The sequence below is a fragment of the Triturus cristatus genome, chromosome 11, assembly GCF_964204655.1.
Source record: "Triturus cristatus chromosome 11, aTriCri1.1, whole genome shotgun sequence".
Lineage (NCBI taxonomy): Eukaryota > Metazoa > Chordata > Amphibia > Caudata > Salamandridae > Triturus > Triturus cristatus.
In genome coordinates this window covers 1,183,802,612-1,183,828,739 of record NC_140594.1, presented here as the reverse complement: position 1 = coordinate 1,183,828,739, position 26,128 = coordinate 1,183,802,612, and the positions used below count along the sequence as shown (strand labels likewise).

Below are 26,128 nucleotides of genomic sequence, written 5' to 3'. Positions count from 1 at the left end.
CATATGCTGTGTCTGAAATGGGGTGGCAAAGTGAGCTAAAGAAGGATGATGGATTCAACCCAGATCTGTGACTGGGAGTGAGTGTTTGAAAAGTTTCAGCGCTCCGTCCATCATCTCCTTGTGTTTGCATTGTTCGCCCTAAGTTGGCAGGGTATGCCCAGACGTCGGTCCCTTGCTCACTTTGCCACTGGATTCAAGCTAGCCTGGCTGATGAGGGCTGTTAGCCCAAAACTGGTCCCAGGATGCTTGTTTCCAGTTCAGGGAAGACCTAGCTTGGCAGTTCGGGCTGGACTGTTCCCATGAGGCACAGGGTCAAGACTGATTTGCATGTAGCTGTATCTGAACTGGGGTGGCAAAGTGAGCTAAAGAACGATGATGGATTCAACCCAGATCCGTGACTGGTGGTGAGAGTCTGAAAAGTTTCTGCGCTCTGTCCATCATCACCTTGTGTTTGCTTTGACCGGTCTGAAGTCAGCATGGAGAATCGGTCAATATCAGCTTTTTTCGGAAAAAGGGTTCAGGACAATTTTTAGTAGGCAAAGGAAAGCTCCCTGGTTAAGGAAAGTATTTACCACGGAGCACAAGAGCTACCCCAAGATATGTGGACTTTCCCTAATGAAGCTTGAAAAACCGTTGTCCAGAACATCATTGGTGGGTTGGAGCAGTGTTAGCAGCTAGGGTAGTCCTTCAAAGGAAAGGTGACCAGTTGTTACTGGACCTAGGAAGGAATCTTTCAATGGGGGGGTGCGAATAAAGAGAAGTCTCCTGTCTGATCGACATGAAATAGGAGACATATTAACTGCATGAGGTGACAGATGGGCGCAGTACGGTAACGGTGAACTGATTTTTAGCAATGAGTACATAGTCTACAGGGACTGGAGAAGGATAAGGTTACCCTGTAAGCATAGGTTTGTGGCATGTAGTGCTGTAGATTCACATGCTCTGCATATTTCTGCCATCTAGTGTTGGGAGCAGACATTTGCAACTTGTTTTTGTACGAAGAAAGTTTTTCGAGAGATGGGAAGCACTATGACACCATCCTTAGTCGGGAAGTGGTGAGGGAACACTGTATGGGGTATTGTGAAAGGGAGTTCGCTAATAAGGAGCATTTCTGGCTTAGTTTGGATGCGTTTCACTACCCACCGGGCAATGCCGGTTTTGGAAATAGCCTGGCCCTTGTAGGGTTGGTCAAAGAATACGAATAACTGCTCAGTTTTCAGGAACGGCATGGTGCTATCGATGTGAGCCCATCTGACACCTAGGGTGCAAATGACTCGCTGCTACAGAGTCTGGTTGGGCGGAAAACAACCGAGAGCTCTATAGTTTGGTCGAGGTGGAAAGGGGGAGGGATTTTAGGTTGATTCTGAGCACGACGCTGTCCTTATGGGCCTTAATGAAGTGTCCTTGTAGCGTGAGGGCCTGCAGCCCACTAATGCATCTGAGAGAAGTTATGGCCACGAGGAAATCTGCTTTCCAGGAGAGATGCCGGAGAGAGCAAGAGTGAAGGACTCAAATGTGTGTCTCACGAGCCTGGTAAGGGCCACACTGAGATTTCACACAAGGCAGAGGGGACTCTGGGAGGGAGGGTCCTTTTGAAGCCGTCTATGAAGATCTTAACAACAGGGATGTGAAAAAGAGAGGCAAGCTCCCTGCATAGCGTGTAAGCGGCTATCGCTGCCTGAGGACGGCTCATCGAAGTGTATGAGAAGCCTGATGGGAATGGGGTCTAGGAAATGTTCACCAAACTAGACCTTCCCAGTGACCCTGCACTGGTGACCACTGAGCCAAAGGCCTTCTTACAACGGATTCATATGGAGCCGGGCGTGAGGTACTATGTCGATATAGGAGGCTATTAGTCGTAGCAGGCACATGAGAGCTCTGACTGTGAGCGGACGACTGGGCTGGAAAAGAGGTAAGAGCTGCTGGAATGCAAACCCCCTCTGTGGGCTGTGGTGGCCTTCGGCTGTGACCACGTTGAGTACAGACCTTAGGAAGGGCTGGATTTGGAGGGTTTCCAGGTGGAATTTGGTGGCATTTATTGTGAACACTAGGCTGTGGAGTAGGGAGATGGCAGCCTGTGTATGTGCTAGACCCCTGCGCTTGCCTGAGATCTTGATCAGCCAATCGTCGAGTTGGGGGAAAAGTGGATGTCTTGCCCCCTCCTTAAATGCAGACACCACTGCTAGGCACTTTGTGAAAACCCTTGGGCCAGTGGTGACCCCGAAAGGACGTACTTTGGTAATGACAGCGAAGGCAGCGCAGTTCGGTGGGATGGGTGGGGATGTGAAACGCGGCATCTTGAGGTCAAGCACCACCATGGGATTGCCTTGTTGGAGCAGGGGGGGGGGGGGGGCGATATCCTGTAGGACTGTCCTGTGGAAATGTTGTGAGAGGAGATAGCCATTGAGGGACTGAGGTCCGGGAATGGCCTGAGGGAGCTGTTCTTGGGGATGAGGGTTGGTAAGTCTGAACCCTTTCTGAGGATCCCTCTGGAGGCTGTGGTGGAGGCACTGAAGGTGCAGGAAAGAGGCCTTGAGGAGGTGGTGGGGGTGAAACATAGAACAGAGGACTGTTGCCTCAGTCCATAGGATTTTGGGCCTGAGAGCATGAGAAGTCTCTCATGCGGGATCCTCTTGAAAGCTTCCTAGTAAGGGGATGAATGAAGTCTCTTCTGTCTCACATCCAACTCCTTTTGCAGTCTTTGTCGGATCAGCTGCTAGAAATCGTCAGAGCCAGTCATTGAGTGAGTTTTTGACATTGATGACAGCCTCAGAGTCGAAGATGTCTTTGGCGCCGGTGTCAAAGGGGCCTTCGACTGGAGGTGAGACGTCTGCAGGATCTTGGGTGTCCAATTTATCATTCTGGAGGCATTCTCCCCAAAGAATTTAAAGTCAAGGGGCATGAGGGCTGAAGTGTGTGAAAGAAAATGTGGGAACATGTTGAGTCTCGGAGCCCTGCCAGTACACGTCCGAACCCAATGGCAGAAAAACACAATCTAACATGGAGTCAGGGCCACTTACATTGCCAACTAAGGGTGGAGTCACAGTGCATCCTGTGACTTGCAAACCTTTCTTCAAACAAAAATAAGTTGCAAATGTCCGAGCTTAACATGAGTATGCAGAGGAGTTTCTACAGCAATACATGCTATTAACATATTTGTTTGGTCTTGGATGTGACGTCTCTGTTCTATTTCTGCACGAGGGCAAGAAGAACAACTGGGTCTGCTCTATTTCCAGGAAACAGGGAAGGTAGCAGGTCTCTCGGCTCCTATTCCACGGTGAGGGGATGGGTGGAGGCCTCTCTGATCTTTTCTTTAGGGTGTAGGGTATATCTCTGTTCTATTCCTACAAGAAGGAAATGAGCTTAGTGTGGTTGCTCTTTTTCCAGGGAGTCGGAAGGGTGTAGCTCTCTCTGCTCCGGGGAGACCAGCAAGATGCATTTCTCTGAGCTCCTGCTATAGCGATACAGGAAGGAGGGCGGCTTCCATTTAGATTAGCCCAGCCATGTAGTAAAGGCAAACAAAGAAATACCACTTTAAACAAGCAGGAGAGAACACGCTCACAGAGTGGCGCTGTCGGTTGTTAAAATATTAACAGTGGATCATATAGTATATAAGTTTAAACAGAGTTGAAACATTCGAGCACTTTACAACACAATAAAAGTATAAATGGAAAATGTGCTGACTTGGACATCGCACAGTTAAACACCAGGGAGTAAGGATCAGCCTTTCCAAACACTCGGGCAGCCTAGGCGCTTTGAAGGGTACCCCCGAAGCATGCACACAAGAGAGGGAGCAACAGAGAGGTAACGCACTCTACTCAGAGCCTTTGTCATCACAGGTGGAACAACTGTGACATCCAGAGGGGCACTTTCTTAATAAAGGAATCTCTGTGGTGTTACGCGTCTAAGGCCTCTCCCACAGCTCAGCGAGACAATCCCCAGATAGCGTCTGTTCACCTCTACGCCACGTAGAAGGGAAGGAAGACACCTCTATGCACCTCTCATCCAGTGACAATGGAAGCTGCACCTTTACGTATCCATGGATAGAATGTGTCTCTATGCATCCGTATTCCAGTCAGAAGTAGTGTAACTCTAGATGCCGTTACATCAGAAAAACTGGAAGGACCACCGTTATTGGGGATATGGAATGGGAGTCCGGCTGAAGGAAGGCTTCTATGCATCCTATTTCCACCAGGAGTACAACAGGGGCGCTGTCCAGCATGAAGATCGACAGGAACTTACTTTAATATGCACGTATGTCCGCGAGGGTGGAAAGATGGCACCTCTATATTCCTCTGTTTCAGGGAGACACTTTGCGTCTGTGGCAGGGAGTGCATAAGAAGGGCCCCTCCTCTGTGTATGCACCTGTCCAACAGTGTGGAAGGAGGCATCTCTATGTGTCCCTGTGTCAAACAGTGTGGAAGGAAGGCACCTGTATGTGCACCTGTGGCAGGAATTGTGGAACAAACATACCTCCATATGCCCAGTGCCAGGGACTTTGCGAGGAAGGCACCTCTGTGTGCCCTGCATGTGGAAGGAGGGCACCTCTTTGTGCCCTGTGAGGGGGAGTGTGGAAGGAGGGCATCTCTATGTGCCCTGTGAGGGTAGTGTGAAAGGAGGGCACCTCTATGTGCCCTGTGTCTGGAGTGTGGGAGGAGGGTACGTCTATGTGCCCTGTGAGGGGAGTGTGGAAGGAGGGCACCTCTATATGCCCTGTGTCTGGGAGGAGGGTACGTCTATGTGCCCTGTGGGTGGAGTGTGGAAGGAGGGCACCTCTATGTGCCCTGTGAGGGTAGTGTGAAAGGAGGGCACCTCTATGTGCCCTGTGTCTGGAGTGTGGGAGGAGGGTACGTCTATGTGCCCTGTGAGGGGAGTGTGGAAGGAGGGCATCTCTATGTGCCCTGTGAGGGTAGTGTGAAAGGAGGGCACCTCTATGTGCCCTGTGTCTGGAGTGTGGGAGGAGGGTACGTCTATGTGCCCTGTGAGGGGAGTGTGGAAGGAGGGCACCTCTATATGCCCTGTGTCTGGGAGGAGGGTACGTCTATGTGCCCTGTGGGTGGAGTGTGGAAGGAGGGCACCTCTATGTGCCCTGTGTGGGGATGTGTGGAAGGAGGGCACCTCTATGTGCCCTGTGTGGGGATGTGTGGAAGGAGGGCACCTCTATGTGCCCTGTGTGGGGATGTGTGGAAGGAGGGCACCTCTATGTGCCCTGTGTCTGGAGTGTGGGAGGAGGGTACGTCTATGTGCCCTGTGAGGGGAGTGTGGAAGGAGGGCACCTCTATATGCCCTGTGTCTGGGAGGAGGGTACGTCTATGTGCCCTGTGGGTGGAGTGTGGAAGGAGGGCACCTCTATGTGCCCTGTGTCTGGATCGTGGAAGGAGGGCACCTCTGTGTGCCCTGTGTCTGGAGTGTGGGAGGAGGGTACGTCTATGTGCCCTGTGAGGGGAGTGTGGAAGGAGGGCACCTCTATATGCCCTGTGTCTGGGAGGAGGGTACGTCTATGTGCCCTGTGAGGGGGAGTGTGGAAGGAGGGCCCCTCTTTGTGCTCTGTGTGCGGAGTGTGAAAGGAAGGCACCTCTGTGTGCCCTGTGTCTGGAGTGTGGGAGGAGGGTACGTCTATGTGTCCTGTGGGTGGAGTGTGGAAGTAGGGTATGTCTATGTGCCCTGCGTCTGGATCGTGGAAGGAGGGCACCTCTGTGTGCCCTGTGTCTGGAGTGTGGGAGGAGGGTACGTCTATGTGCCCTGTGGGTGGAGTGTGGAAGGAGGGCCTCTCTGCATGCGTCTATGTCAATCAGTAGACGGAGGGCACCGTATCATGCATTGTGGGGAGAGGATGTGGTCTGACGGCTAGATTGCAGACTTTGGTGCTGGAAACCAAGGTTCGAGCCTCGGGGTCGCGTCCACATCCTGTGATTCTGGGCAAATCACAATCTCCCCGTGCCTGAATGTGTCCTTGTGTAACGTAACCGGTGCTCATGTAAAGCGCTCCAATACCTTCGGGTCGAGTTCGCACTATATAAATCTGCATTTAAAAAAAAAAAAAATTGTGGAAGAAGGGCACCTCGAAGTGCACCTGTGTCGGAGGGTGGGTGGAGTGTAAATCTACATGCACCTGTGTCAAACACTGTGAATGGGGGGTACCAGCAGCAAACCTCAGTTCACCCTTATGACTGGAGAGTGGGGGGCGCAGGTCAAGGAGGGGGGAGATTACAATGAGGGACCTCTCCAAGATGGCTGTCAAAGCATCGCTAACCGAGAGAGGAGGCAGAGAAACAAAGGCAGTAGCTCTGAGGAAAACCGGAAGGACCGAGGATGTCTCTTCCGCAGTGAGGTTCAAGAGGGACTGGGAGAAAGGGGGCTGCGCTTGTGAAAGGAAGAGGAGGAGCATGCCACTCTACAGGACCAGGAGCCAATCAGAAGAACCCCGAGGGAGGAAGACAAACGTAGGAGCACCAGGAGGACCACAGGCCAAGCCCACCGGAAGTGAGAACCACCAAAGCGAATACTGAGAGAGCGCGCACGTGGACACAGTCAGGAGTGCAAGAAACACTCGCCCAGGATCATGAAGCGAGACAGGCGGCAACAGTAAACCCTAGGCTACTGAGTACAGCTGTTTGAGGGAGAGAAGAGCAGGCTTCCCTGATGCCAGGGACGGGACCGTGGCCTAAAGCAAGCGGCACAAACTTCTGCTTTGCACCTTTTCAGTCAGCGGCCCTAGAAAGGAGAACGCATGTACAGACTCACAAGTGACGTGGGATTCACGATGTATTGATTGAGGTGAAAAACACAAAAGAAGGTGCTCTGGTAATAGGGAAACTGGAGCAAAAGAATCAGACCGGGGTCTCTAATACCCAGATATTTCTGATCTGTTTGAGGGAATTCAGTATTTCTGCTGAAGCTGCCAGCTGACTAACGTGACAAGCCTGGGGTGAGGGGGAAGCGGGAATAACATCAGGGGCAAATGCAAGGAAGTTTCGGAAGGAAAATCGACCAACTCGGAATAAGTCATCATTTGAAGGTAACTTTTCTTGGTGCTGCGCTTCTGGCTCGCTGTTACTCTGGTGTCAGAAGTGGGAGTGATGGAACATCAACAGGACATGACACTAAAACCTGGGACACAAGAGGGCAATCAGAAGGGCACTTTGAGTACTGTACCTGCCCTCAATGATGGTGATGACGTCATCCATCTGGATATGAAGCTTGTCGGGCTCCTCGAAGTCCTGCAGCGCCCTCATGTCTGTCGGCTGCGCCTGGGGCAGGGAGAACAAAGATTCGAACTGAGAAAGAGGCTAAAATATCAGCAGGCACCGTAACTTTGTGGAGAGGGGGCATTAACTCTCCATTACTGCCTTCCATCACTCATGCACCTGTTGCCATCGCCAGCCCTCAGGGGTGCGATTCAGCATTTCATACTCAATCATGAGTTAGAACTAAATTATCGCAGTGATATCTGCCTAGAAGTGAAATATTTAATGTGACAATCCAGGTGACTTGGTATCAATGTATAATGTTGCCATATTTACTACTTTTTCAACTGCTCTAAATGACTTGCAAGTGTAACTCTTAAATGGCAAAAAAAGAACAATTGATGGACAGAATCCTGCACAATGTCATACATTCACCCCAGTGCAGAGATCTGGGCCAAAATCCGTTGTTTTTAGGCTCACCATGCCATTCCAGTTTGAACCCAGTCATATGCAAATCAGTCTTGACCCTGCTCCCAATGGGAACTGTCCAGCCCGAACTGCCAGGCCAGGTCCTCCCTGGACTGGAAACAAGCATCCCAGGACCGGTTTCTGGGTGACACCCCATATCAGCCAGGATAGCTTGAATCCAGTGGCATGGAGAGCAACTCTTAAATGGCACCATCTGCTGCCCAGCACTGCATACCTCACACTGAAGGAAGGCAGGAGGGACTCAAATGCAACACCTCTATAAATAGAGGTACATAAGTTCTCCCTCATCAAAAGGTGGAAACATTGAGCTGTGCTAAGGGATGCATCAACCGTGTGTTCCCCTCCAACTCTGCACCCTGTTCAGATCTCAGCCCTCCTCGCACAAATGAAAGAACCAGGCAAGGAGAGGGTTGCTGGTACTATAGAGGAGTCTATGAATGTGGGTACCATTGAGACTACCGGGGAGTACCTATTGCTTAACCTTACATCCAGCTCCTCTCTACTTCCAACTTCCGGGTATAAATTATGAAGCAGAAAATGGCTATAGGACGAGGAAACCTGAGATCACCTCAAACATTACACACAAGCACTGCCTAACTAAAGTGAGCATGAACTCTTCAACTGTTGAACAAAAAATGGAACCTCCCCACCGAAAGCAAACAGAACGGGCTCTCATACCTGCCAGCCCCGCACCCCACCACACTTACCTCCACCAGGAAGTCGCGCAGGGCCAGGAACGTGGGGCGGTCCTCGGGCTTGTGGGCCCAGCACTGCAGCATCACATTGTAAATGTCCTGAGGGCAGTCCTCGGGCCGCGGCAAGCGCTCTCCCTCCTTGTCGATTTTGTGAAGAATCTAAACAGAATTAGTACAAGAAATTACTTTTATGTAAAATGTGTAAGAGTTTTGTGGCCGGATATTACTGCGAATAGAAGGCAGTAGCCCACAGCGCTTTGCATCAGCTTCAGAAGGCGGAGTCCGCTTACCAGCCTTTCAACCTCAGCTTGCCAGCATTTTAACCGATAGTTTGCAGCTAAACACAAATAAATGCAGTGGGCAATGTTAATGAACTTGCTTTTGTTGCTTGTGTACGTTCCATTTTTCTCCCTCTCTCTCCCTCTTCACCTCCAAAGCTGCTCTCATCCCAGGCATCACTAATGGGCCCTGTGTGTTTAAAAGCCCCACCCCACCTCTCTCGGACTGTACTGAAAGAAGAGGGTGTTCATTAGATAATGTAAAAAGATGTGGGAGGCGGTGCTTGGATACAAGAGGGATCAGGCACCGCAGCCTGGAAATCCTCCTTTATGTGTGTTTTCCCAAAGGTTATTGGCTGTGCTTTGTAGGTTTGAGAACGGTCGTAAGTCACCGGCATCGCACTCGCTGCACCCCCCTTGCACTGCTCCCTCCACCTGCCCTCGCTGCAGCCCCCTTGCACTGCTCCCTCCACCTGCCCTCGCTGCAGCCCCCCTTGCACTGCTCCCTCCACCTGCCCTCGCTGCACCCCCCTTGCACTGCTCCCTCCACCTGCCCTCGCTGCAGCCCCCCTTGCACTGCTCCCTCCACCTGCCCTCGCTGCACCCCCCTTGCACTGCTCCCTCCACCTGCCCTCGCTGCAGCCCCCCTTGCACTGCTCCCTCCACCTGCCCTCGCTGCAGCCCCCTTGCACTGCTCCCTCCACCTGCCCTCGCTGCAGCCCCCTTGCACTGCTCCCTCCACCTGCCCTCGCTGCAGCTAGGGAAAGGGAAAGACAAATGCATCTGCCGGGTTTGGATTCACAGCATTTTCAAAGGAGAAGGAAAGTCTCTGTGTTCATGTTCTCAGGATGAAGTCAGTTCTGGCAGTGGCCTTCAAGAAGGAAGGGGGTGATGGAAGGGACTGCATCCTTCCATTAAAGAGATTTCCCTCACCCTACCCTAAACTACAAGAGTCAAGGACAGGAGGACACATAAAAGCGTGTTAGTGGAAGCATCACAGATAAGCATGGAACACGGGAATTTACTCCAGGAATTTCCAAAAGGTGAAACCTGAAAGAGGACACAACCGGGCCACAGACGCACACGCATATGTATGTGTCATTGGCCTGCGAATGGGAGGGGGTGCTGGATCCTTAGAATGGCACCGTGAGCGCAGCCACACATGCGTTTACGAGAGTGGGAGGCGTGGGCTGACCACAGTCAACACAGCAAGCAAAGGCACCACCACCTGGCAAAACATGAGCCAAGTTCACACACTACACCCTCCCTGCCAAAGAAGTTCTGAAAAAAACCCTTGTCACTCCTTGGACAATGCGGCGGGTCAAGGTCCTCAGTCTCGAAGGCCACTGAACGGTCACGGAGCACAGACATTGAGTCAGGTCATCCCAAATAGTCAACAAGGCCATTCCCATCTCCGAGTGGAGAATAAATCCTGACTGACCAGGATCCAAGGGCTGGTGGCCTCCTTGAGTTCCAGTATTTACGCATTCACTGGACTCAAGAGCATCTCAGATCTCAGCAATCGGACAAAAGTTACAGAGCTCCAGATGTTCAAGCAGCGCCCAATTAGCAGATAACGTATTTAATACTTTTTCAAAGCAGCAAGATAACCCTCTCATGTTAACACTCCAATTCTATGTTACTCTTTGTTGTGAGTAGATTACAATGCCACATTCATGCAGAAGAAGGGGGTGCATGCTCTTACAGCCCCCTTGACATGACCCAGCTCCCTTTACAAACCTGGCTGCCGTTCAGGCCGACCCAAGGCTCCTGGCCGTAGGTGCACATCTCCCAGAGCGTCACTCCAAACATCCATGTGTCGCTGGCATGTGAGAAGGTGCGGGTCTTCAGGCTCTCAGGGGCACACCTGCCAGCGGAGAAGATAAGTGGAAAACAATAAACTCGTGTCCTTCTCCGAGCCCCAGGACTTCATGCTGTCCTAACCTTAAGTCATGTCTGTCAGTTCAACAAATCGACAGAGGCAGTGGCATCTTAAGAATTGTAAAGGTTCCTGTCCAGAGAGCCTTTGAGTTGTCATGATGCCAAACAATGCTGAATACAAGTTAAAATGTCAGAAATAAAAATCACACAAACACAGCTGAAATCTGTCTTGTCCAGTTGCCCAAAAATCCTTAAGATGACCATGGAGAGAAGGAGAGAATAGAAAGACAGAGAGAGAGAGTCAGAGGTAGAGGCAGGCAGAGAGAAATGTACAACACCAGGCCAGCCCGAGCCAAAATCCTGTCACTTGTAACAACACCAGGCCAGCCCGAGCCAAAATCCTGTCACTTGTAACACCAGGCCAGCCCGAGCCAAAATCCTGTCACTTGTAACCACACCAGGGCAGCCCGAGCCAAAATCCTGTCACTTGTAACACCAGGCCAGCCCGAGCCAAAATCCTGTCACTTGTAACAACACCAGGCCAGCCCGAGCCAAAATCCTGTCACTTGTAACAACACCAGGCCAGCCCGAGCCAAAATCCTGTCACTTGTAACCACACCAGGGCAGCCCGAGCCAAAATCCTGTCACTTGTAACCACACCAGGCCAGCCCGAGCCAAAATCCTGTCACTTGTAACACCACCAGGCCAGCCCGAGCCAAAATCCTGTCACTTGTAACACCACCAGGCCAGCCCGAGCCAAAATCCTGTCACTTGTAACCACACCAGGGCAGCCCGAGCCAAAATCCTGTCACTTGTAACACCAGGCCAGCCCGAGCCAAAATCCTGTCACTTGTAACAACACCAGGCCAGCCCGAGCCAAAATCCTGTCACTTGTAACCACACCAGGCCAGCCCGAGCCAAAATCCTGTCACTTGTAACAACACCAGGCCAGCCCGAGCCAAAATCCTGTCACTTGTAACCACACCAGGGCAGCCCGAGCCAAAATCCTGTCACTTGTAACCACACCAGGCCAGCCCGAGCCAAAATCCTGTCACTTGTAACAACACCAGGCCAGCCCGAGCCAAAATCCTGTCACTTGTAACCACACCAGGGCAGCCCGAGCCAAAATCCTGTCCCTTGTAACCACACCAGGCCAGCCCGAGCCAAAATCCTGTCACTTGTAACACCACCAGGCCAGCCCGAGCCAAAATCCTGTCACTTGTAACACCACCAGGCCAGCCCGAGCCAAAATCCTGTCACTTGTAACAACACCAGGCCAGCCCGAGCCAAAATCCTGTCACTTGTAACCACACCAGGCCAGCCCGAGCCAAAATCCTGTCACTTGTAACACCAGGCCAGCCCGAGCCAAAATCCTGTCACTTGTAACACCAGGCCAGCCCGAGCCAAAATCCTGTCACTTGTAACCACACCAGGGCAGCCCGAGCCAAAATCCTGTCACTTGTAACACCAGGCCAGCCCGAGCCAAAATCCTGTCACTTGTAACCACACCAGGGCAGCCCGAGCCAAAATCCTGTCACTTGTAACACCACCAGGCCAGCCCGAGCCAAAATCCTGTCACTTGTAACCACACCAGGGCAGCCCGAGCCAAAATCCTGTCACTTGTAACACCACCAGGCCAGCCCGAGCCAAAATCCTGTCACTTGTAACAACACCAGGCCAGCCCGAGCCAAAATCCTGTCACTTGTAACCACACCAGGCCAGCCCGAGCCAAAATCCTGTCACTTGTAACAACACCGGGGCAGCCCGAGCCAAAATCCTGTCACTTGTAACACCAGGCCAGCCCGAGCCAAAATCATGTCACTTGTAACACCAGGCCAGCCTGAGCCAAAATCATGTCAATTATAACCACACCAGGCTAGCTCGAATCAATGTCCCGTCACTTGTGACAACCCCAGGTCAGCTTGAACTAATGTCCCATCACTTGTAACCACACCAGGCTAGCCCGAGCCAAAATCCTGTCACTTAAAAAAACTCCAGGCCAGCTCGAACCAATGTCCCGTCACTTGTAACCACACCAGGCCAGGTCGAACCAATGCCCCATCACTTGTAACCACACCAGGCTAGCCCGAGCCAAAATCCTGTCACTTAAAAAAACTCCAGGCCAGCTCGAACCAATGTCCCATCACTTGTAACTACACCAGGCCAGGTCGAACCAATGCCCCATCACTTGTAACCACACCAGGCTAGCCCGAGCCAAAATCCTGTCACTTAAAAAAAACTCCAGGCCAGCTCGAACCAATGTCCCATCACTTGTAACTACACCAGGCCAGGTCAAACCAATTCCCCATCACTTGTAACCACACCAGGCTAGCCCGAGCCAAAATCCTGTCACTTAAAAAAACTCCAGGCCAGCTCAAACCAATGTCCCGTCACTTGTAACCACACCAGGCTAGCTCAAACCAATGTCCCGTCACTTGTGACTACACCAGGTCAGCTCAAACCAATGTGACATCACTTGTAACAATATCAGGCTGGCTCAAACCAATGTACTGTCACTTGTGACAACACTAGGCCAGCTCAATCCAATGTCCCGTCACTTGTGACAACACCAGGCTAGCTCGATCCAATGTGCTGTCACTTGTAACAACACAAGGCCAGCTCGGAGACCTAAACAAGCTAGCTCTGAAATTTGTAGTGGCAATGCATGCAGAGCGGCTCCAATATTTTCTATCATGCCGGTCCTAATCACTGATCCAAACTAACAAATGTTCCTAGGGAGTAATACCTTCCATAACAAATTCAATATGTGAACGTGTTACTGATGGCTCTTTGTAACTCTACCTTTCCAAGCTTGGCTTGCCTGCAGAGGACAGGCAGAGGGGCAGGAGACGCGAGTCATCTGTAGCAATAGGGTGGAAATGAAAGATGAGAAGGGGCGGGGAGAAAAAGATAAAGTAGAGGGAGACGGGTATTGGAAAATCGAAGGTGCGGGAGAAACCAAAAACAGAACTGTAGGCGACAGATGGAGAAATGGCTTTGGCAGGAGCCAGAGAAAGGGTTTATAAACATGCCAACAAGTGACAAGAACAGTTCAACAGGAAAGAAAAATTGCCAGTGATGCTATATGTGCCCATAAGAGGTAGCTCGTGGCATCATATGAAGCAAGAGTTGAAATACCATGCTGTGGGTATACAAACCTCTTAAACAGAAGGGTGCCACTAATGAAGTTCTGTCATTCATAGTTTCTACAGGGTCTCCAACACAACAACTACTTTTTGATATACTGGTAAAGGAGTTGCCCCGCAGAGCTCCCTTCCTTGGAGGTCTCAAAACATGCACTGGTTGGCATTATTCCATAAGGGAGAGCGCACCGGAGCATAATAACGGGCAGTGGGTAAGAAAAGCAGCAGGGGGCCTTTACCAACATGAGTAAAGTACACAAAAGAAGTGATGGATGGAATGCTTGAATTATTGAAGTGATCGCAGACAATATGCATATCACTGGTTCCAAACTGAAGTGGTATGGTGCGCCAAATAACGATGGACTGGAATGCGGCCTGAGAAATCACATGGGGCTGAGATTAATCAAAGTATTCCATCCATCACATTTTTTATACTTTAGTGTATCGCTGTGAGAGGGATGGGAATGCCCAGACGTGGGTCCTAGGCACACTGTCACTGGAACCAAGCTATTGCTGGCTGAGCAGCCCTAACTAGGGTGAAACCAGTCCGAGGTTGCTTGTGTTCTGGTTCAGTGAGGGCCTGGCCGGCTGGGCTGGACTGTTGCCGTTGGAGAAGGGTCAGACTGATTTGCATATGGCTGGGTCCAAACTGAGGTGGCGTGGTGTGGAAAATAACAATGGACTTGGATGCAGCCAGAGTAATTTGCAGTTGCTGAGATAAATACATTTATTTAAACCATCACTTGTTTGCATCCTTTAGTGTGTCACCCTAAGTGAGACGGGTATGTTCAGATCTGGGTCCCGTGCACACTGTGTCACTGGAACCAAGCTATACCTGGCTGATGAGCTCTAACTAGGGTGAAAAGAGTCTTGGGTTGATGTGTTCTGGTTCAGGGAGGACCTGGCCTGGCAGTTCAGGCTGGGCTGCTCCTATTACAACACGGTAGAAACTGATATGCATATAGCGGTGTCCAAACTGAGGTGGCAAGGTGTAAAAAAATGATGGAATGGATGCCACCACAAATAATTTCACAGTGGCTGAGATTATGCCATCCATCACTTTTTAATATACTTTAGTGTGTCACTCTAAGATGGACGGGTATGCCCAGACAGAGCTTCCATGCACACTGGGTCACTGGAACCAAGCTATGCCTGGCTGAAGAGGCCTAAGTAGGGTGACACCAGTCCAGGTTTGCTTATGTTACGGTTTACGGAGGACCTGGCTTGGCAGTTCGGTCTGGACTATTCCGATTGGGGTAGGGTCAAGACTGATTTGCATATGGCTGGATCCACACTGATGTGGCATGGTGTGCAGAATAACGATAGACTGGGATGCGGCCCTGAGTAATTACCAGTGGCTAAGATAAATTTAAGCATTCCATCCATCACTTTTTTGTATACTTTAGTTTACCCACATGAGATCTTGAAAGGTTTTGGAGGTCTGAAGAAAGAGAGGACTTTGTAATTATCTACCTAGGAATAAGTATAAGAAGACAAAAACACTAGAAAGGCAGGTGGGCTAAGATGCAAAGATGGCGGCACCCAAAAGGCAAAAAAAGCGAGAGCATAATCGCAGAACGAGGGCTTTTTAGCTCCAGGTAGACAAAAAAATACCTCTTCCTCTGCCTCTATTAATTCAGCATGAAATAAGGCCTTGGAAAGCAGGCACTGGTTCTATACATAAAAACTACAGCAGCGGTGTATTTTAAATCTAACAAGAGTTAGATCATGCAAGTGAGGCAGATAATCCACTGAAAGAAAATGTGAGCCTCACCATGCGAAGGGGACTTTGCGGTGCTCTTGCATGACGTAGTGGTCGTCGTTCTTCGGCAGCGCCCTCATCAGACCGAAGTCGCCGATCTTCACCAGGTCGTTGGCAGCCAGCAGGATGTTGCGGGCAGCCAAGTCTCGGTGGATGAACCGCTTGGACTCCAGGTAGGCCATCCCGTTGGCGATCTGGATGGCGTAGTGGCAGAGGGTGGAGATGAGGAAGTAGTTCTGGTTCTTCCGCAGTCGGTCCAGGAGGGAGCCAAGAGGGGCAAGCTCCGTTACCTAGGGGATAGAATAGAGGGATGCTTAAAAGAACCTAACTCCAGGGATGGATGGACGTATCCGGTAACTAACAGGTGAATACAATAACAAAGGCTTATTCGCTCTAGAAAATCTGTTAGTTCTCTTGTCGTCTCACAGAGAGGATGACAACTTAATGTTTCTGTGGTATCTTCATGTCTTTGCCATACATACTTTCCTTAGTTCTATGTCCCCTGCTGTTCAGCCATTGTGACTGTAAGGTAATACAATGATGATGTGTGCATGGTTTGAGTGAGTATCAGTTTGAGTGCGTGTGCTGAGCAGCAAGGATGCTGCTCCCAGTGGGGCCTTCCCGCTTCCTTACTACCATCTTTACCTGTAACCCGAGACCCCTACCCAGAGAATAAACCTTACCCTGTTTTACCTGTATTACTGGCATACCCTGAATCTTCATTTACCAGTGTCTCTGGTGTGGTAATAGAATTACCTTCATCTGAACCAAGAAATACTGACATGTGTCATTCCCATATATTTCTGAACCTGTGCCATGACAACCCTAGGGCATTCTTCACTCTTTGACCCTTTTTTTCCAGACGAGAGAGAACCTGAAAGGGTGCCACAAACTGTGGCTCAAGTGCACGAATGTGCACCTTAGGTTGGCAGGAGACTCTTTCTTTATGAACGTGTACTTTATCTGTATCTATGAATGTTCCTGACTCTCAGGGCTCCATCATCGGCCTAAGATTTCTGGCACTTGGATCTCTTGGCTCTGGGCGGGTCCGTAATCTCACCTTTCTCTGGAAATGTTATGCCGGCTGCAGAAACGGAAAATGATTCCCCACCCCTTCCACTGAAAACCTGAATCATGGCTCCTCAAACATGTTTTAACCCATCTAAATCTGTCAAAGATAAGTTGCTGCCTAAGTATTGGAGCATCCCACGAGGTGTTGCCACTTTCATATCTAATTTCACCAGGCTTTCAAGTTAGAAGCCATATTTATTGAAGCTTTTTTTTCCAGCACTCCCGGTCACCATGGCCATTCAGAGCGTTAAGCGAATCAAAGAATTTAGAGATAAGGGAGCAACAAGTCACGTCAGACGTTCTTCAGCTGAACTACTGGATGAAGGAGCCACGGTGGGAAAAATAACGATGGACTGGGATGCAGTCCGAGTATTTACCAGTGGCTCAGTTTATTTCAAGCATTACATCGATCACTTTTTCGTATACTTTAGTGTGTCGCCCTCAGTGGTATGGGGATGCCCAGACGTGGGTCCGGTGCACACCGTAATTGGAACCAAGCTGTATCCGGCTGATGTGCCTTAAGTAGCGTGACACCTGGTCTAGGTTGCAGTTCTGGAGGACCTGGCTTGGCAGTTTGGGCTGGACTGTTCCCATGGGGCACAGGGTCAAGACTGATTTGCTTAAGGCTGGGTCAAAACTGAGGTGGAATGGTGAGTAAAAGAATTTTGGGTTGGGGTGCTACCCCGAGCTCTTGCCAGTGGTTCGACTTATTGCAAGCAGCCTCCCATCACCTATTGTGTGTTTTATGTCCAGCCCCAAGTGGCATGGGTATGCCCAGACGTGGGTCCCGTGCTGACTGTGTCACTGGAATCAACCTGTACTTGCCAGTTGAGCCCATATCTAGGGCGAAACCGGTCCCGAGTTGCTTGTATCCCGATTCAGGAAGGACCTGGCTTGGCATTTCAGGCTGGACTTTCCCATGAGGACTAGGTCAAGACTGATTTGTATATGGCCGGGTCCAAACTGAGGGGGCATGGTGTGCAAAATAACGATGGACTGGGATGCGGACCGAGTAATTACCAGCGGCTGAGATTATTTCAAGCATTCCATCGATCACTGTTTTGTATACTTCAGTGTGACTCGTGGATGGGGACAGTACTTATCAAGAGCTCACCCGAATAACGCTGTTTTGAGGCATTTCCTGGATTAAAGATAATTTCATAAATCACTGAACTGTAGACTAAATGTTCCAGAGCCTGGGGTGTGGGACCCCTGCATACCTGCCCTCATACCGGTCTTCTGAAGGTGGATGTTGGATCGTAACGAATGAGGCCGACCATACGTTTCTGCTTGTATTATAACCTGGAGCCAGGTATTTTTAAATACCGAGGCCTTTTAGCCAGCAGGCTTTGAGCGTAATATATAGTTTTAAATATAACCTTGCACTTCACTGGAAGCCAACAGAGAAGACTGCAATATCAACTTAATTATGGGGTTAAAGAAACACTACAGATTAGTGCCCTCCCGGCAGGTATCGCTGCACGAGTAGAGGCGTTTCAACCTCTTTGGAAACCAGATGTACAGCATTCTGTCATGTGTTATGTTTAAGCCTGGTGGGCAAAAACCTCTTTATAAGACCAAGTGCACCTGTGATTTAAAGTTCCTAATTAAGAATATGACTTTGCAATAGGTATTAAGTCCACAGGATAACTTGGCGAACTGCAAGCTCTCTCTGTTTTTTACTCTTGCATTTTATTTTTATTTTCTACAGGAAAATGCCTCTAACCTCATCTAAAGTACCTCTTCTACTTTCACATGTATCATGAAAACATTTTCCAGACTTCATATTGAATTCACTAAAGCAGTGGTTCTTAACCTGTGGTCTGCGACACCTACTCACGGGGTCTACAAATGCTTAGAAAATGAAATAATACTACCAGATTACTTAAGTGTATGTAAAAAAAATTGATTGAAAATTGGAAACGTTATAACGATCGGTAAATATGAAGGAATTTGAAATTGGAGGCTAAAAATTAAGTTAGTATCGATTTGTGGAAGCAGCGCAAGTGCATCAAGCAGAACACAGTATGAACGGCAAGCGGCCTCGGTTGAATTCAGAAAAGCTCCAACCGTCCCATGAAAATTTAAATGTAGATTTGTTTTTGTTTGTTTGTGAATTAAATAACCCATTTCCTCATTTGTGTATTTGTTTGGTGATGCTTGTTTCTGCATTTTTGTGTACGTTTTGTGGTTCAAATCATCAAAATTGCACAGGCTGGGGTCCCCAGATTCCAATATAGACTCAGTGGGGCTCCCCAGATTCCAATAATGACTCAGTGGGGTCCTCGGATTTCATTAATGATTAAGTAGAGGTCCTCAGAAGTCAACAGGTTAGGAACCACTGCTCTAAGCCTTACTCAAGAAACCTCACAATCAGATCGCAACATGTGTTGCCATCCACGGTTGCAAAGATCACAGCAGACAAGGTCTAGTCCTGTGTGCCACTCACCAGAAGATGTTGGTCATCTTTTACAATAATGGTCCCTTTTATAAGTGGTCCATACTAAATCCACCACATCTAAGGCAGCATTCGTGGCTGTCTGCAGACATTTGTACCAAGGAGCTGTGCAAGGCAGCCATTGGAGAGTCAGCACATGCCTCCTGCAAACACTTGACAACAGCACTTGAGATACAATGGCTCTTCCTCAGTAAACAGTGAAATAAAAGTGATATATTATGGTGTGGATATGTGTGAACATATAAATCCTTGACCTTGACTTATATGAAGTACCAATGTCCATTGTGATGAAGAGAACTTGCGTAAAGTCACAGGTCGGCTGCCACGGAGAAGACTTAGAAGCCCTGTACATGTTATTAATACCCGGGGACTCGAGCGCCACCTGGCGATAGAGGCGTGTAAGGTCACACCAAGCTGTCCCTGCCTCCTCTTACTCACCATCTTCATGGGGTGTGTGAGGACGACACCGTAGAGCCGGATGAGGTTCATGTGGTCCAGGGAGTGCATGGCATTGACTTCGCAGATAAAGTCGTCTAGGGCGTCCGGCTGGGTCAGCACGTCCGACTTCAGACACTTCACAGCCACGTCGATCTAAAGTGAGTGGGAAGAAGGGACAGATTAACAGACGCAGGGCTGCAGCTTCCACATACCATGACGGAACTCCGGTTTTGTGATCGAATACAAAGCAATATGCTATTGCTCCATGAGCGGTCTGACCTGAGGGCTTTCTTCCAGTGGCCCCTTGTAGTTACTTCTGGATAACTTCTATCATGGGGACAGTGTTACAAGGAGTCGCACCTGTTCACGCATCTGCAAAGGCGCAAGACCTCGGGATGGGCTATATAAGCTTTAAGGTACTGCGGCCTACTTCAGATGGGGTGAACGCGAGGTATGCCCTCATAGAGAAAAAAGAAACACTACACTCCCTTCTCTCCTCAAATTAGTGACAATATAGAAACAATAACTTGATTTCCTACATCTAAAAAAGACAGGGGGCCCATTTACCCCAAAACGAGAGGTACAGTAATCAATGAAAGAAACCACTTGCCTTGCCAAATAGAATCCAAAACATGTATTAAAATACACAAACGTCAGGCTTCACCTCCCCCAATGAGACGCTCCAGCAGGGCCGAGGATGATGACCCAACATAAAAATATAAACCTATTCCTTCCAAACAGAGTCCTTTGCTCAAGTATGGTACATTCAAGCTCAAGAGGCCATGTTTCATGCTGTACCCTACCATACAGGTGACGGTCACTCATCTCCGCTACTGAATTTCATGCATAGGACTGCACACGAGAACTTCTACCATGCATAAAACATGTTAGCACACATGCCAATGTCTTTGTCAAACCCTCGTTTGAGGTGAAACTAGGGAAAACTTCAATTGAAATATTTTAACACAATATAAGATGCCTATTTTTTTCGCATTACGCCACATACTAAATGCCCAGGTCATCAGTTTGTGGTCGCCCGGTGGGGAACCTGTCCATGCAGAGGTACGCTGCCTTTCCTACAAGCAGGACCATATCTTCCCACAGAGACCAGTGAGAGGACCTTTCCTGAACTGAAGTGCTGTATATTAACTAGGGCACTGCCCCTGTGAGGAAGACCCTGTCCACCCAAGGGCAGAGGTCAATAAAGAGCTCCCATAAAAGCACTGCTGCAGGTTTGCAACACAATGCTTGCACCAGGGCTGGAGTCATCCTACTGTTTCAAGGGGCTTAAGAAGCATCATAGCCACCCCTCTCCCAGGAAGACACCGAGCCCTATCCCCTCCAGCCCAGATGAGGGTGGTGGGGGACCCCAAGAACCCCTATAGGTGTGAACCCTCTATAGAGCTAGGCCCCCACCATACACAAGACAACGACAAAAGCACCACGAGATGTCACCAACCTAAAAACAACCACCGAACAGCCCGGCACACTGACCCCCAGCTCTCACCACCAGCTCTCACCACCATTCTGCCATCTTCCATTTAAAGCAAAACGCTAAATCATGGGAAGTAAATGAGCAACCATGCGGCTGAGCCCAATTAGTTAAAAAATTTAAAAAATCAAACAGCACTACAGAGTAGCCATATATGAGCACATTAACATACATGCTAAGCAAAGAGACTGTCTGTCTGCACCACCGACACACGACTAAACCACCCGGATAGGGTGAAGTCGCTAGCAGTCGCCACCACGAAATACTATTACTCACCTCCTTCCCAGATGGGGTACACCACTCCCCACGCCTCACGACCCCGAAGGAGCCATCCCCGAGCTTCTCAAAGAGCGCCAGGTCTTTTTCGCTGATCAGGCACGTCAGCGCCTGCTGTCCCTCTGATGGCGGCGGTGCGGAGGCTTTGCAGAAGGCGGTCTGTGGCGGGGGTGGAAACTCCGACTCTGGACGCTTGCCACTGAACACCTGTATCAGAAGAACATGTCCAGAAAGTCATTCAATGAATCATGTTAGGAGCCTAGTAAACATGGGCTCTTTTCAGGTTGGACTCGATACTGTAAATTAAAATACCCTCTTCCCCTGCCCTAAGAGGCACACCAGCAGAAGCACTGTGTGTGTTACCTCTACATATGTCCAAGCAACATCCCGCTATCCAGAAGGAATTGTGCCATTCCAAGAGTATCTACCTCACTCATTCAGTCTCAAAGAGGGGATTTTAAAAGTCTGGCAAACCTAAAGAAAGTGACACTGCATAGTAACTGAGTCAACTTTAAAAAAACTTAAAACTACTGACGCACCAATGAATTCTGCAAGCTTTTATAACAAAGTTTGGCAGCAAGTTTTTATAAATCCAACCAGGCTTTGAAAACAGGACAAATCCAAAAAGGAACAGATGATGGACGTAATGCAAAAAACAAAAAACAACCACCCCCAGTCACAGATCTGGGTTAAATCCATTGAGGGCTTAAACTAGGGTGGCACAGTGAACAAAAGAACGATGGATTTAATCCAGATCTCTTGACTGGGGGTAAATGCATGATTTATTCAGCATTTCGTCCATTTGTTTGCCTAGCACTTTTCGCCCTAAGCTGGCAGGGTATGCCCAGATGTGGGTCCCTTGCTCACTGTGCCACTGGATTCAAGCAAGCCTGGCTGAAGACGGCTGAAATGCCAGAAACCGGTCCTAGGAAGCTTGTTTCCGGTCAAGGGAAGATATGGCTTGGCAGTTCGGGCTGGACTGTTCCCATGAGGCACAGGGTCAAGACTGATTTGCATATGGCCATGTCTGAACTGGGGTGGCAGAGTGGGCTAAAGAACGGTGATGGATTAAACCCAGATCAGTTGACTGGGGGTGAGTGCTTGCAATGTTCAACACTCTGTGCATCACCCCCTTTGGTTTTGCTTTGTTTGCCCTAAGTTGGCAGGGTATGCCCAGACGTGGGTCCCTTGCTCACTTTGCCACTGGAGTCAAGCTATCCTGGCTGATGACGGCTGATAGCCAGAAACCGGTCCTAGGATGCTTGATTCCGGTCCTGGGAAGACCTGGCTTGGCAGTTCGGGCTGGACTGTTCCCATGAGGCACAGGGTCAAGACTGATTTGCATATGGTCATGTCTGAACTGGGGTGGCAGAGTGGGCTAAAGAACGGTGATGGATCAAACCCAGATCTGTTGACTGGGTGTGAGTGTTTGATTGGTTCTGATGCTCCGTCCATCACCACCCCCTTTTGTACCTCTTTGTTTGCCATAAGTTGGCAGGGTATGCTCAGACGTGAGTCCCTTGTTCACTTTGCTACTGGATTCAAGAAAGCCTGGCTGAAGACGGCTGAAATGCCAGAAACCGGTCCTAGGAAGCTTGTTTCCGGTCCAGGAAAGGCATGGCTTGGCAGTTCGGACTGGACTGTTCCCATGAGGCACAGGGTCAGGAATGATTTGCAAATTGCCAGGTCTGAACTGCGGTGGCGAAGTGAGATAAAGAACGATGGATTTAACCCAGATCTGTGACTGGGGGTGAAAGGCTGAAAAATGACAGCACTCTGTCCATCATCTCCTGGTGTTTGCTTCAATTTTTGGGCAAGGCCAAACCAGAGAAACGGATTTCGGGTCTTCGTCCTCCATTGCATAAATTCTCAGTTACGCTCCTAATACAGTGACTTTTAAAAACACCCATGTCTGGTTTATGGGTTCTGCCATCTTTTATTTAATTTTTTTTATAAACAATCTCGACCCAAGTTTTAGCCGTAATACAGATCTACTAACATTGTAAAATCTATTTTGATTTTTAACAAAAAATGCAGTAATATTCCTGGACAGTGAGAGCGCTCTAGAATTCTACCTCGGCAACTGAGAGCAATATTTTGAATCATACAAATAAAGCATTAAAATAAAGCGGTATTACCTGAACAAGCAGCACACGTCTGCTATGCGACTGGTGCATCATTTTTAAATAAACGCCCGAATACCAGTGAAATTGTACACATATTAGAGAAAATTGACAAGATTAAATTACATCTTATTTTAAAATTACATTTTAGGGGCTCAAGGGTTTGTGAAAAATAACACTTTCTATTTCTGGTCTGATAGGGGTACTTTTGAAAAAAATAATTGCAATATTTGAAAAGCAGAGGTATGAACTTTAGAAAGAGAGCACAAAATCTAAGCTTTCTGCTTATTGCTTTGGCAAAATCAAACTGTCCTCGTGTAATCTGGCGGGCTCTTTTCACAAACAGCTGTTGCAAGGTCCGAGGCATGTGTTACTGTTTAAAGAGCATCCGAGGAAACTGTGCACTCTTCATGAAGCTTGGCAGGCAGCCTGTGTGTGAGAACTGATCTCAGGGCCAAATTCCTGCACAGCAGCCGCGTCTGTGGCAAACTCAGACCACCTATGGCTCGCTGCGAGTTTCTGCAAACAAGAAAGAAAAACACGCTTCAAGGGAACAAGTCCGAGACACAGCGTTCAAGAGGAGCGCGGTGTTAGGTCTGGCCTGAGAGCGCAACAAACTGTATGACCTGATGTTACTGTTTCTTTAAACTATACATAGGGTGGGCTTTGGCGCCACCTAGAGGAGTCTCTGTCACCACATGCTATTGGCTGATTGGTATATCTTGCCACCCCCATGACTCCATGGCATTGCTTTGCACGAGGGACTATTGTACATCTCAAAAGTACAGTCTAACATTTCACATTACATTTTTTGTCAGATAACTGCCTCATGTATAGAAAGCATCTCTTATTTCCCCTGCTTCAGGCTTTTTTCAATGTATTAGTCAGTATTCAAACACACAGCCTTAAAAGTGATATTTTTAGTTCTTTTTAGAGACTGCTTTACCGGTCTACCTGAGCTCATGTGATATAGTCAAAAACACGGAGCGTGGAGGCGTGGCTCAGCCCGTTTCAGCCCATGGTTTATTTGTGCCAGTCCCTTTCCATATCTTCCCGATTAAGATGTCATTATCATTTGGGACCCCCAACAGAGTATTCCCTCTTTATCGGCATGTAGTCATTCAATAAAAATGCTGTCAAGACGGAGGATGGTCGCATCTGGAATCATAGTCGTGTAGCACATTTTCGGGAGTGTGGTGTGGCCGACAGGAGGGATGATACTTCTTATCGTTTTCCCTCAGACATTGATGTAAGGTCTGATAGTACTTGTAGGGGTGTCAGAACACGCAGGTTTCCTTTGCATTTACGTGATTTTGTGTAGTTCTTTCTACCTTCTTTTTCTTGTTGTTCAAATGTGTTTATTGTTCTCATGTTACTTTTGTTCTAATGTAAAGAGGAAGAAGTGTAATGATGTAACATGGCTCCATGCCAGAACACTAGGCATGGAACCAGCTTGTTCTGAGGTTCTGTCATGTGAGGGTTCTATGATGACAGTTGATATGCTGGCTGTTGGTTAAGGCTGTAATAAATACCTCTAACCACATATCTTCATCTGGTGTGGATTTACTTTATTACATGAATCATTTAGGGGCCAGGGCTGGACAGGAATCCAAAATCAGCCCTCGCAAATATGTTCAAACGAGCCGCAGATTGCAGGGTGCCGTTACTAAAGCAGGGACACCTGGGTATGTTTGGGCCACGGCAGCCATCGTGCTATGAAAGCAGCCCCCCACCCTCCAGACTACTAGCAAAATGCCCTGGTAGTGCGTAAATTAATTAGTAATAAGTCTTCCCAGCGCCATTCGATTTATTCCCCAAATATCAGCTTTAAATATATTTAGGAAATTGCTAGTTTTGAAAATACACACATTTATGTCTCCAATACACACTTTTGAATGTTGGTCAACCTACATTAATTGGTTCAAACCAAGCCAAAGCTTCTAATTTTGTAGGCCGGGCCGCACACAGGAGAGATACTTGCGGGTAAGCAGATAGCTACCAGTCGCTCACCAGCGGCTCGTTGCAGAAGCCGGAGTCAGAGACTTTGGACTGAAATCATGGATGGAAAGTTGGTAAACAAATACATTGTTTATATATATAAATAGATATAAACAATGCGTGGTAAAGGCATACGTTGTAAAAGCATATGCGATCTAAAAAAACGTGGGGTATAAAATACGTGGGAAAGGCATGCAGAGTATTTCCCCGTGTTGCTCTGTCATACAAGATAGCTTTGGGGACATGACATAGCCCGGGTTGTCACACTTGTAGGAGTGCGATGGTTAGTAGTTGTGTTGTTACGATGATCGGCAGTGCTGGCAGGGGCAATGTGTGGTGGGGCCCTGGCACTTATGTTTTATCACAAATTAAGCACTTCACGGAGCTAAAGGTCTCTGAATCAGGTTACTTTGGAGCCCAGAGGCTTCTGGGGGATGGAACACCCAGTGGAGGGGCAGCAACATCGTTCCAACAGGTCAACGCGGTGTGGTCACTCGTAGAAGCCCTCACACGTCCACACCCTGCCATGCTCTCTAGCTTAGGGTGGACCTGAGGGCCCTCTCCAGCAGAGGCTGGCACCACTCACCCTCAGGGAGGCACCAAGGGAGGTAAGGTGGATTGTCGTAAGGAACGAAAGGGCGACCAAGGTCCAGATCCGGCGACTTACCTTACTCATCCATGACTTGCGCTTGCACATTGCTCGCCGCCGCTTCACGGCCTCCCACAACCGCCTCTGACCTGAAAAGAGACAAGGGCAGTCAGAAGGGTGTGCACAAGACTGGAACGACAGCACCAGGGGGAGAGGGGCCTGGAAAAGGGGTATGTGAGACAAGAGGT

The 26,128-nt window shown here is 48.9% G+C and overlaps 1 protein-coding gene across 14 annotated transcripts in view; it reads right to left on the bottom strand.

The window, feature by feature from the left end:
• The window catches only part of TNK2 (tyrosine kinase non receptor 2), a 430,040-nt gene that overhangs the window by 123,485 nt on the left and 280,427 nt on the right, over nt 1-26,128 (bottom strand). For all 14 annotated transcript variants that reach the window (XM_085635987.1, XM_085635998.1, XM_085635989.1 and 11 more), the window contains 7 exons: nt 25,959-26,029; nt 21,171-21,377; nt 19,403-19,555; nt 15,448-15,725; nt 10,390-10,516; nt 8,384-8,530; nt 7,156-7,250 (listed from right to left, as the gene is read on the bottom strand). In XM_085635987.1, the coding sequence (XP_085492113.1) occupies nt 7,156-7,250; nt 8,384-8,530; nt 10,390-10,516; nt 15,448-15,725; nt 19,403-19,555; nt 21,171-21,377; nt 25,959-26,029 (1,078 nt within the window). The remainder of the gene's footprint in view (nt 1-7,155; nt 7,251-8,383; nt 8,531-10,389; nt 10,517-15,447; nt 15,726-19,402; nt 19,556-21,170; nt 21,378-25,958; nt 26,030-26,128) is intronic.